This window comes from Rana temporaria, chromosome 12, assembly GCF_905171775.1.
Source record: "Rana temporaria chromosome 12, aRanTem1.1, whole genome shotgun sequence".
Taxonomy (NCBI): domain Eukaryota; kingdom Metazoa; phylum Chordata; class Amphibia; order Anura; family Ranidae; genus Rana; species Rana temporaria.
Window position 1 is genome coordinate 89,153,349 of NC_053500.1, and position 13,429 is coordinate 89,166,777.

The 13,429-nt window shown below is 41.6% G+C and overlaps 1 protein-coding gene across 3 annotated transcripts in view; it reads right to left on the minus strand.

The window, feature by feature from the left end:
• The window catches only part of LOC120919563 (P43 5S RNA-binding protein-like), a 369,439-nt gene that overhangs the window by 77,270 nt on the left and 278,740 nt on the right, over window positions 1–13,429 (minus strand). For all 3 annotated transcript variants that reach the window (XM_040331769.1, XM_040331768.1, XM_040331770.1), the window contains one exon: window positions 3,088–3,161. In XM_040331769.1, the coding sequence (XP_040187703.1) occupies window positions 3,088–3,161 (74 nt within the window). The remainder of the gene's footprint in view (window positions 1–3,087; window positions 3,162–13,429) is intronic.

Genomic DNA, 13,429 nt, shown 5'->3' on the forward strand with positions numbered 1-13,429 from the left:
TGGAGAAAGCCTCTTGAGGGGGGAGGGGGTGAGCAGGACTCCCACTAACACACAGCTCCTTTCTCTATCTGCAAAGTAGAGCGTGTCCTGACTTCCTGGTCGCCCCTCCCCCCTCAAGAGGTTCCCCCCCCCCCCCGGTCAGTGAGGAGGACTTCACTGAGGTAAAGAAAGCTATTTAGGGAAAGAAATACCTTTACAAAACGCCTTTAATCCACACACACCTAATAAGTGAAATAAGCCTTCAAACAAACCTTAATAAATCCACAACCGTACATGCGACTTCACCGACTTCACCGTTTGAAAGACACGGTCCTTGTGAACGCATCGATATGAAATTTATGTTGATAAATTTAAAAATGTGGCCATGTCAGCGATTTAGAAAAGAGCGTCTTTGTGCGTTTTGCAGGAACATTTTAAAGACTTTTTAACATGTCAGTCAATGGGAGAAATTTTGGGACTCTTGTCCTTTAGAAGCTCCCGCAACTAAAAGTAAAATGCGTATCACAAAACTGACCACATTGCCTGAAACCAGACAAAAATACCTACGATTTGATATATAAATTGTGTATGACAAGTAGATCTTGTGGGCGTGAGAGCAATTTGTTCCCCCTTTTTTTATAGATAATTTTTTTTTTCAATGATCTGCACTCTAATGATCACATGACCCACTATAAAGCAGCCTCATAGGAACACATTATAATCGATAACATTTTCTGAAAAAATCAGTAAACGCAAATTGCTTTTTCACAAAAACTATAAAAGATATCAATCTGAAAAGTCATAGCCGGATAGCAGAATATTTTGTGAACGTTTTAAAGTTTGTTTGGTGTCTAAGTGAAAGTATGAAGGAGCTGAAACTTTTGGCATCACATGAGATTTTAAGCGGTAAAAGGGATGTTCTCATTGACTTCAATGTTAAAAAAAAGTGTCTAAAAGCTTAATATTTTAAAAAGTATAAATAGTACAAAAAAAACTTGAAGAAGTCCCATCGTTGGCTGAACGAGATGAACATTTTAAGAGTTGAATAGTCTCAATCGCTGAAAGTATGCAGAAGTTACGCAGGGTCAAAAAACGTACGGAATAATAAAGAATAAAAATAAGAATACATTTACGGATATCAATACTGGGAATGCTTATTAAAGCATTCCCACTAATTAGTCACTAGAAAAAAAATAGTGGTAAAGTTAGGGCTGAAAGCTTAATAAGGCAATAAAATTCTGTCAGGTTGCTTTCAACTGACAAATGCAGGTCAACCCAGTCCTTTCATGTGATGCATTAAAAAAAACAGTGACAAGTGTGGTAGTGGGGGGGGGGGGGGGCGTTGGCGACAAGGTAATGTGTAGTATTGGCCAGGGTCCACTACCAAAAACCCCATTTAATGTTATGTGCACACAGAATGCCCACCGTACTTCATTTAGCTCTCAGGCATCTCCAAAAATTGTATGCAGTTGTAAGTTAATGCCATGTGACTCCATTCCTTCATTCTCCATGGTCCCAATGTATGCAGCCACCTTCTTGTTCACTCCCAAGAGGGACTAGACACTGAGCTATGGATTATGGTGGGCATGGATATTTTTTTGGTGATGGGGGGTATACTCTTCGACTGGCTGTGGATTAAGAGGAAGGCCCGGGCAAACTAATATTCAAGCGGCTCCTGCAAGGGTACCACACTGCCATTCAGGAGAAGCCATATTTTTATCAGGAGTGCATTTGAGAAGGAAAGAACCTCTGATGGAGTGATCGGACAGGCTTCCAGTATCCCTGCAACCGGTCTGAGAACCGGAGGCTGCCGTCTAGCAAGACTGACCAGAGATCGTGGACGAGTACCACAGAAGGATGGGGCCTGAATCAGTTGGGTAAGACGGGCACCTGCCCAAGCATACCGACTGTCTTGCAGGAGGGTGGATTGTTGATATGCATCAATTGTGGTTTGACTGTTCAGGAAGTTTTTACCAGATAATATTTTTCTTCTTTTCCCTTTGTTGTTCTTTCCTTCTTTGCGTGATAACACATGCCAACGCATACGTGCACAAACTCTTAAGATAAATTATATTGAGGTTTGGCTTGGCCCGCCAAACCACATTGGTTAGCTATATTGAATGAATGAATGACTTGTATAGCGCAACGCATGCGAACTGAATCGCCTCTGGGCGCTTTTTCCAGCCAGTATCTGCTTGGCTGGTGCGGTCATTTTTACCCCGTAGGATCATGACACGCTAGGGACACACAGTCATACACACATATATACATATATACTGGGCCAATTTGGACGAGATCCAATTTACCTACCAGCATGTCTTTGGAGTGTATTACTTTAAGACTACCTATTTAGTGTTGCATATTGTTGATACTCATTTTTATACTCGATCGAGTAATTGGTTTTATTACATTGTACAGTACTGTAGAGAGACAGAGCTTAGTGAGGCTTGGCAGGGGGTGCTTCAATGTGTATGTCTTGTTAAGAGAATCCCCTTGCTGTGTGCTTGCACAGGTCTGTGTGACATTATAGTTTAGCCTACACCTATGTGTTACTATTGTTACAGATTCTGCAGGGCTCTGCAGATAGTTATCACTGTTTCACCCTGGTTCTTTTGTTTTCATCTCACAAGTAAATTACCACCTTGGATACTCTGAGGTCTGTGTACCAGTCTGCATTTCATACTGCAGGATCCATTCCATTTAAGGTAATCTCTAATTTGCATAATCTGTTGCAGTGTAGCAGGATATTGTGCTCCCCAACGAGTTACTGGGGTCCACAACTCCCACATTACCAGTTGTGTCAAGGGAGGGTTTTGAGACACTTTTAGGGGTTGATCACAGAGCGTAGACCCAAAAAATCCAGCAGCTCCTCCGGGGGTAGTGCTACACTTGCACAACACAATTTGGAGTTGATATTTGGAAAAGGAGCACAGCCTTTTACAACCTTTTCCATATTCTAATGGTTTTAATACTTTGCATACAATTCTGTGGCAGCAACCAAATTGCTGTGGCTCATGCTATCAAATCTTGTGACAAGGGATCAAAGTCAAACCCGCACAGAGCAGGAAATTATGACTTGGTGATAAAACCCCTTAATATTACACTTACCTGCATGGCGTCGGCGATGGGTTGTAAGACTTGCACTAGTTGAACCTTTCCATTCACAAACTGCGTGATTACAACTGCAAACCAAGAAAAGCTATTTAGACTTCTATTGGCATTTTTTGGCTTAAAGGAACACAAAAAGGAACACAAAAAAATAAAAAAAATAAAAATATATATATTTTTAAATAACAAACATGTTATACTTGCCTCCACTGTGCAGTTTTGCACTGAGTGGCCCAGAACCTGGTCTTCTGGGGTCCCTCAGCCGCTGTCTCAGCTCTCCCTCGCATGGTGACAAGTTCTTGCGGGCGCACTCCTGTGATACAGCCAGAGGCCATAGCCGCTCACTGTATCACTCAGTCCCGCCCCCCGGAGTGCCGTGTCATTGGATGTGATTGACAGCAGCATGAGACAATGGCTGCGCTGCTTTTAATCAACCAATGAATGAGCCAAGAAGCCTGCGAGTTCACGGCGTGGGAATTTCAATGGGTCAGGTCAGTAAAGGGGGGCTCCGGGGGGGGGGGGCACTAATCCAGATATTTTTTCACCTTCATGCATAGAATGAATGAAGGTGAAAAAACTTGTACCTTTACAACCCCGCTTTAAGGCCCACTTTACAATGGTGCAACGTGGGATCCGACTTGAGTACGCATGACAGCAAATTAAAAAGGTTTCCCTAGGAGCAGTCTTAACTGATCTAACACAAGTTGCTCCGACTTTAGAAAAAGGTTCCTGCACTACTTTGTCTTTGATACAACTTCAATGCCAGAGAGCGTACAAAGGTCACATGCAAGTCGGATCAAAAGTTGGACTGAATTTGCAGGGCAAAGTCTGAGCGGAAGTCACGCAACCTTCATGTTGGAGCAGTGTGAACCTGGGCTTACCGACACCCCCTTTAAAAACTCTTAGTATAGCATTGGTCCTGCATGACACCATTCTGCATGACAGCACTCCAATCTACAATTCCACCAATGGCTTGACATGTGCAGTTTACAGCTATAAAACCCACCATGAAGGCAATCAATTATAGATTTAACCACTTAACCGCCCCATAGCCAAAGTACGGCTACAGGGCAGTTGCTTAACTCTGAGAGGCAGTTAATTAACGGCCTTTCAGAATCACACGCCCCCTGGGGACCCCTCCGCACACTGCTGATCATACAGCAGAAAACAAAAGTCTGATTTTTATCACACAGAAAAATCAATAGCACCTCACCTCTTCAGAAGTATTTCAGCTCACTGCACTCCTTCACTCAGAAAGCCTCAGGATGCAGCAATCAGTGGTAATCCTCTGGATTACTTACTTATATAGGCCTTAATTGCCTCATTCTGAACAGCTGAAGTTTTCCAATGCCCTTAAACCTTTCTGGCTACTTCTGCAGCCGACACCCGATAATTGGTGTATTGTCTAAACAGGGCAGAAATGTATCTCCCGTCTGACAACACCCACAGATTTACCTGACTTCCTGTCACACTATCCATATCTATCCACCTTCCTTTCTATCTTTCTATCTATATCTATCTTTCTTTGTATCCATTTTTCTTTATTTCTCTCTCTCTCTCTCTGTCTATCTATATTTCTTTATCTCACCCCACATCCCATCACTAAACCTGCCGCGCCCCCCCCCCCCCCCTGGGCTGCTCAGTCTAAAATGCCCGGGCCTATTTTTTGTCCCAGTCCGGGCCTGGGCCACGCTGTGTAAAAGTCTCACACATGTGGTATCGCCATACTCGGGAGTAATAGCAGAATGTGTTTTGGGGTGTAATTTGTGCTATGCATATGCCGTGTGTGAGAAATAACCTGCTAAAATGAAAATTGTGAAAATTAAAGAAAAAAAAAATTGATTTTGCAAAGAATTGTGGGAAAAAAATTACAACTTTAAAAGAACTCACCATGCCTTTTTCTAAATACCTTGGAATGTCTTCTTTCCAAAAAGGCCGCATTTGGGGGTATTTGTACTTTTCTGGCATGTTAGGGTCTCAAGAAATGAGATAGGCCGTCAGTACTTCAGGTGTGATCAATTTTCAGATATTGACACCCTAGCTTGTGGACTCCAACATTCACAAAGACCAAATAATATACACAAATTTGGGTTATTTTTACCAAAGATATAGCAGTATAAATTTTGGCCAAAATTTATGAAGAAAAAATACTAATTTGCTAAATTTTATAACAAACGAAGAAAATTGTTTTTTTTTACAGTCTTTCTCTTATAGCGCAAAAAATAAAAAACCCAACGGTGATTAAATACCACCAAAAGAAAGCTCTGTGTGAAAAAAAAAGACACAAATTTCATTTGGGTACAGTGTTGTATGACCGAGTAATTGTCATTCAAAATGTGAGCACCGAAAGCTGAAAATTGGCCTGGTTATTAAAGGGGTTTAAGTGCCCAGTGGTCAAGTGGTTAAAGTCAAAACATAATATAAATGTATTGCATATTCGAGAATTAACAAATGGCACCTGCTTTTAGGCATATTTTCCATCAGAGCCCTCAACATTAATATGTTGCTGTGGAGGAAAGAATTTGGCGTTACAGTGGTTAAGCCACTACTATAAAAAAATAAAATAAATCCCACCCCCTCCAACATAACAATGTGTCCCTGTGTTATATAAAAATATGCATGCGCGACATGGAGCAGAGCGGTCGCTGCTAGAGAGAGCTCCGCTCCCAGAACGGAGTAATCCCGCTGTACTGGGGCTACATTCATCAGAAAACTGACACAGATATCGGCACCCCCGCCAGCATCACCCTGTGTATGCAGCCGAGTAGGAAGAAGGTACGGCGGAGCTGTAAATCCCTCCATAACCTGACCCACTACTGCCTGAGATCGCAGGAGCGTGGCAAGATGGCGAATAAGGGCGCCAACACACAGCCTTCTTCTTCCCCCTCCTCACCAGCTCAGCACCCATCCCAGCTGCAGTGGAATCCGGAGCCATCCACTCACAGTGAGTACCCCACACTTACCAAGGAAGATCTTAACTTTAGCCTAGACACCATGTGCTCAAAACTTCTCATCAAGTTTCAGGCTGAGTTACAGAAATCCACCAGCACACTGTCCCAAGAAATAGCAGCCCTTGGAACCAGAACAGATTTGCTAGAAAATAAGCATGACAAATTGTCTATTGCTTTTAATGATCTTTCCAGGGAGCATGATTCTTTATCCTCTGCCTTCTCTCAGCTCCAAGAACATTTGGAAGATTTGGAGAACCGTAATAGAAGGTCTAATATTAGGATCAGGGGTGTCCCAGAGACAGTCACAGACCTTCTGTCATTTTCTAATAAGCTGTTCATCTCCCTGCTACCAGAACAAAATCCTAACACGTTTACATGTGACCGCATACATCGTGCTCTAAGAGCCAAACCCCCTAGAGACATAATACTCTGCATGAAGGACTTTTTAGTCAAGGAGGACATAATGCGCGCCGCAAGAGCCATAAGAAACATCACACAGGATGGAATTCATTTACAGATCTATCCAGATGTCTCTCAAGCAACCTTAGACAGACGCAGAAAGATGAAAGAAATCACTACAATCCTCTCCTCAGCAAGGATCAGATATAGATGGGGATTTCCATTTAAGTTGATCATCCCTCATAATGGCTCCACATACATTGCGACCACTATTGCTGAAGGTCAGGACATTCTGGTCAAGCTGGGTCTGTTGGATGCAGTTAATATCCCTCGCACCCCAGCCTTCTCCCGCCCGACTCCGATTTGGAATACCCCTGCGTCTCGTGCAGGCAGGAGGGGGGTCAGACAGGACCCTGCTGTTCTTCGATTTAACTAACTTTTATTATCTATAAAGTTGACTAACTTTCTTTTTTCCCTCAGGCTCAAAGTTTCATCCAATTGACTCTGTTTCCTTCCAAGATCTACAATTTTCTTGCAACCTCCTGAATACAGTAGGTCTTATCTCTTTTTTTTTTTTTTTGGTCTGGACTCTATCTCTCTCCTAGCACCTGGACAGTAATCTAGCCAGTATGAGGTCCACATCTTCTTCATATTCACAGGACCTATTTTTTCTTTTTTTTTTATTATGTCATTTTTTCTTCTTCTTCCATCACCTTTCTGGCTCACTTTTTCCTATTCGGTGGCATGTTACTGACACCTACAGATCCTTTCCGGTATTGCACACGCTTGCATATGTACACTCTGTTTAATCCCTCTTAATGTTATACTCCCACTTATTTTGTCTAATTCTTGTACATTATACTTTGCCTTGTCCTCCAAATGCAATTTAATATTTTTCATTCATATATACTGCACAATGTCGATGTATATGCTAGTATTCACATAACACCTCACGATTACCCATTAAGAGGAATTTCGAAGGTGAGACACATTAACATGGAATATTCTCCACGGAGGTATTTAGTGTGTATGTTCCACTCTTGAAATCTTTTCTCTTTTGCCCTCTTTTTATTTTTTCTCTTTTTTCCTCTTCTCTCTTATTTCATTTTTTATTATTATTTACATATTTTTTATATATACATATATAGCCAACCCTGTTTATATGATATAAACTCCTCAATGTCGAGTGATGGGGTGCTGTGGGAGTGCTACGGTTATGCTGCATATAGTTCTCTTGCAGTCCCGAATTATTATCCTGCATCTGGCATCTCCTCTCTACCTCATTATCTCCCTCCCAGAGGTTGGAGACTGACACCTACTGACCTTTTTCGGTATTGCATTTTACTATAATTATATACTCAGTATTTTGCCTCTATTTATTAAGCTTTTTTACCTCTTTCTTTTCTTTCCATCTCTCCTTTTTCTTCTCCATCTATTCGGCAAGTCTAATGCATATGACACATTACACTACTTTCAAACTCCAACACAAAATATACACGCCCATTTGTTATGCAATGTTGTTATTTTTGCAAGTATATTTGACCAATGTTTGTCTGAATTACATGCTCATTTCACAGTCAAATAAGACATTCCGACATGTATGTCTCAGTTATATCACCTATACCTCTCTCACAGGTTTATTAATTTCTTTAATATCGGGTGACCCCCGTTCTATGTCGCCATGGTTTTCCCCCTCTCGGCCCAGGGGCTCCCTCCCCCCAGTTGGAGCTCTCGTAGTCTTCTCAATCGCGAGAATAACATTTTTTTTTCTATTTTTTGCTATATATTTTTTTTCTACTTTATCTCGCATTGGCCGACTATCAAGGCTGAGTTTTGGACCAATTGGTCTATTGTTACTTCTCCGTCGGTTGGTGGCCAACGGCCCACACAACCCCAAATATTTTTTTCAAAAAAGAATTTACTCACATTGGAACAAGGTTCCGTTTGTTTTATTGTTGAACCAGTTTTATAATAGCGGTACACCCTTCATCCTCAAACTCTCCTCATCTCCTACAGAAACTAACCCATTCTACAACTTTTATTTTCACATAACACAGCCTTTGTACAATCATATATCCTATATACATTTAGCTTCAACCTTCCCTGGAACCTGCTGTCCACAACCTTACCTGCCGATACACCCCCCACCTAGTAAAACATTATGACCATTAAAATAATCTCTCACAACGTACAAGGTTTCAATTCACCTAACAAACGAAAAAAGGCCTTCATTCAATACAAGAGATTAGACGCTAAAATAGTGATGCTGCAAGAGACACATTTTTTGAATGACTCTCATCCCACTTTCTTTAATAAGTCTTTTAACCAATCCTTCTACACATCCTTCTCCTCAAAAACTAAAGGAGTCGCCATTTTTTTTCACCACTCTTTCCCTATAGAGGTACAACAAGTTTACAAAGACCAAGAGAGCAGATTCATAATTCTAAAAGGCTCTCTCTCTGGCAAAGACATTACCATAGCTAACATTTACGCTCCTAACGATTCCCAAACCGCATTCTTTACACACTTTCTTAATAAATTACAACAATTTCACTCCCCACATATTATACTAGGCGGAGACTTTAATTCGGCTCCGCAACCCAACTTAGACAGAAGCAAACAAACTCTAAACTCTAAATCCTTCTCCAAGACAACTTCCTCTCTTCTATTTAACCTCCAGTTGATAGACTCATGGCGAGCCTTGAACATAGGTGCAAGAGATTACACCTTTTACTCACATCCACACGACTCTTACTCAAGAATAGACCACATTTTTTGCACCCCAATAATTTTAGCTAATTCCCTTGACGCCAATATTCATCCTTGCTCCTGGTCTGATCATAATATTGTCACCCTTAGCACAAAATTCATAGGTCTCTCCCCCACCCCCTATTCTTGGAGACTGAACGAATCCCTTCTAACAGACCCTAACCACCAACAAGGAATAGATACAGAGATTAAAGAATATTTTACCCTGAATGACACTCCTGAAACCTCTGCAGCCACACTTTGGTCAGCTCATAAAGCAGTAATTAGAGGCCACCTGATTAGACGCGCAGCCCATCGTAACAGAAAAAACGTTGAAAAAATCATCTCCCTCACGAAAGACCTCCATAATCTGTACAAAGTCCATACACGATCACACGACCCTGCGGTCTTTGAAACCATCTCTCTTAAACGCAACGAACTTGATGCACTGCTTTCCATTAAGGCAGAAAAGGCACTCAGATGGTCGAAAGCTAGGTTTCTCCTCTCCAGTAACTCGTACTCAGCAATGTTTGCCCGTAAACTTAATCAATCCCTTAAACCTTCACATATCTATAAACTTAAGAATAACAAGAACCAAGTTGTCACACACCCAAAAGAAGTACTTTCGATATTCACAAAATTTTACTCTGACCTTCTATCTGCCCCCAACCCCTCCCCACCCCCCCCTCCCATCCACTTGGTTGAACAATCTTCCTTTCCCTAAGCTCAATCAAACACAAATAGACAACCTTAACATGCCATGCTCAGATGAAGAGCTAGAACAGATTATTAAAACACTCAAGAGAAACTCCGCCCCAGGCCCAGATGGATTCTCATCACTTTATTATAAACAATATTCACAGATTCTAGTCCCACACTTGAAGAAACTTTTTAATTGTGTCCTAAAAGGCGATCACTTTCCAGATGAGATGCTACTTGCTAACATGTCCCTAATCCCAAAACCCAACAAAGACCATACACTCCCTTAAAATTACAGACCAATCTCCGTCATAAATAATGACCTTAAAATATTCAGCAGACTCCTAGCTAATAGACTTTCCTCTATTATCCCCACTCTCATTTCCCCCTACCAATCAGGCTTCATCCCCGGAAGACAAATTACAGATAACATCAGGCTAGTCACGAATATAGTCCAGGATGCCAATTTACATTCCAACCCTGTTCTGTTGCTCAGCCTTGACATAAACAAAGCCTTCGACAGCGTCCATTGGCCATTCTTGGACAGTGTTCTGCAGAAATATGGCTTCACTGGCGAATTCTTACACGCATTTCATGCACTTTACCATAACCCCTCCACTAGAATACGTCTCCCGGGATGTAACTCAGAATTTTTTAAAGTAGGCAAAGGTACTAGACAGGGCTGTCCCCTTTCCCCTTTACTTTTTGCACTAGCAATTGAACCACTTTCCACAGCAATCCTCGCCAACCCAGAAATTAAAGGTTACTCATCTGGACCCAACACATATAAATTAAGTTTGTATGCAGATGACATGCTACTCTTCCTCACACAACCGGTAAATACACTTCCCAACCTACTACAAACCCTCAACAATTTTGCATCCATTTCAGACCTCACAGTCAATGTTTCAAAATCAATAGGCATGCCGATCAATATCCCCCCATTGGAACTAGATTCCATACGCTCCTCCTTCGAATTTTCTTACACTCCAGACTCTCTTCCGTATCTAGGTATTCACCTCACCCCTAATCTCGATGACCTAGCAATCAAAAACTACATCCCGATGATTCAAAAATTAAGAGCGACACTTAAAATGTGGAAATCATTTAAGATCTCATTCCTCGGTAAAATCACAGCGATTAAAATGACACTCCTCCCAAAATTACTTTATCTATTTAGAGCACTCCCCATTAGAATTAATAAATCTCTTATCACCAAATTCCAATCTGATATTAACAAATTCGTTTGGTCGGACTCTCATTCCCGTTCTCCTAGACGAGTCTTGCACAGTTCCCAGAAGTCTGGCGGCCTCGGCCTCCCAGACCTTTGGTTATACTACCTTGCAGCAAGATGGACCCAAACAGCACAATGGCACAACCCGCATTCCAAGATTCCCTGGATAGTTTTTGAGAAATCCTCAATAACCCCGTTCACCATCTCGGGTATTCTCTGGGGGAATAAAATCTCAATTCCAACCCTGAATTCCCGGAACCAAATAGTAGCGCACTCTTATCATTTATGGAAGCTCCATAATGAAAAATATAACCTCACCTCTAAATCCCCACCGTTTGCTACATTTATAGGAGACCCAAAATTCAAACAAAATTCTCCAATAGACCTTTCTTGGTGGAGAACTAAAAACCTCACTTCACAAATTTATTATAGGTACGAACTTCATCCCCTTCTCTTCTCTGAAAGCTAAATATCAGATCCCGGACTCCGAATTCGACAATTTCCTCCTTATTAAACAATTTTTTGACACTCATTTCAAAACTACAAACACCCAATCTCCCTCTCATTTTGAAAAACTCTGTCGCGATTCCCCCAGGAAGAAAGGTTTCATTTCAGAGCTTTATATCATCCTGACCAACAACACAGAGCCCAACAAATTATCATATATGCTTAAATGGGAACAGGACCTTAACTTTACGTACTCCCCAGTAAACTGGGACAACTGTATAACTAATTTACACAAATGCACCAAATCTATCGCAATCAAGGAGACCGCCCTAAAAGTGTTTATAAGATGGTATTACACTCCGACTAAACTCCACTCCATTTTTCCCTCAGTCTCCCCCTCATGCTTTAGAGGATGTAATGAATCAGGCTCTTTCCCCCACGTTTTCTGGTCCTGCGTTAAGGTCAAGAACGTTTGGTTACAGCTTGAAAGCTTCGCCTCCAAAATTGCAGATAAACCGATTATCCTTACAATACACAACTGTTTACTTTTTTCCCCCATCACGGATCTTTCCTTATGCCATATGAGACTCATCCATACAATCTGTGTAGCCATACACTGGCTGATTGCATCTCAATGGAAATCTCCAACAATACTCCTAAACCCACTTAAACACAGGATCAACGAGATAAACTTGATGGAAAAAATATCCCATACTCTACTAAACACCATGCACATTTTCAACAATAAATGGTCCCCCTGGTCTGAATATTCTCCTCTTTTTTTCAATACAAACTAAATCTATTATTATATCATGCTCCTTTTAACACGGCTTTCCTCAATTTTCCTTCAAGGTCTTTCATGTTATCCCCCATCTTTAAAAGAAGCCTGTTACTCCCAATTGCTTTGCTGTGTCATATAATATTCTTGTTTCTGATATGGACTTACCGCAGCTTTTGTAATTATGCCGTATTTTTATATATATTCGGATATGTACCGCTTTCTATCTTTTACAATAAAAGTTTGTAAACAAAAAAAAAAAATATACAGATTTGTATTTATGAGGGCATCTCCCTGCGTTCACGCAACTCAGACTCTACTCTGCCTGGCTGACAGCACCAGTGGGCAGGGCCAAGCACTCACAATGACATCATCCGGGGAGGAGGGAAAGAAGCGAGAGAGAGTGCCAAGGAGTCACGCGAGTGCCGGAAGCCGCTTTGATATTAGGTATAATATAATAAAAAAAAAAAAGCCAGATTTTTTTTTCTTTTTACACACACACACACACACACACACACACACACACACACACACACACGGTTATGTTACAGAGGGGATGGGAGGATTTTATATGATAGGATTTTGGAAGCAAAAAAATTCAAATTCTCTTCCGTTCATGAATGGACACAGCAGCAATCTTGATAAAGTGGGACGGTCCAAAGCAGTGTAAAAAAAACGAGGAGTGGGAACAGCATCCTCAATAGAGAAGTTGCAACTCTAAACAGCCGCCTGCAAAACCTTCGAAGATGCACTTACATCAACCTTGTAAAATTTAGTGAAAGTGTGAACGAACGACCAAGTCACCGCCTTACACACCTGGGAAACAGACGCTTGATGTCAGAAAGCCCAAGAGGCACCTATTACCCTGGTCGAATGCACCGTGACAGCAAAGGGGAGCACCTGACCCTTTACGGCGCAAGCATGAATCACGATCTTTCGGATCAACCTCGAGATGTTGGCAGACGAGACCGCTTGGGACCAGCCACCAAACAGTGAGTCCGACCTCCAAAACGGAGCAGTAGCAGATAAGTATACTCTCAGAGCTCAGACAACGTCCAAGGAATGCAACGCCGCCTCTTTATGATG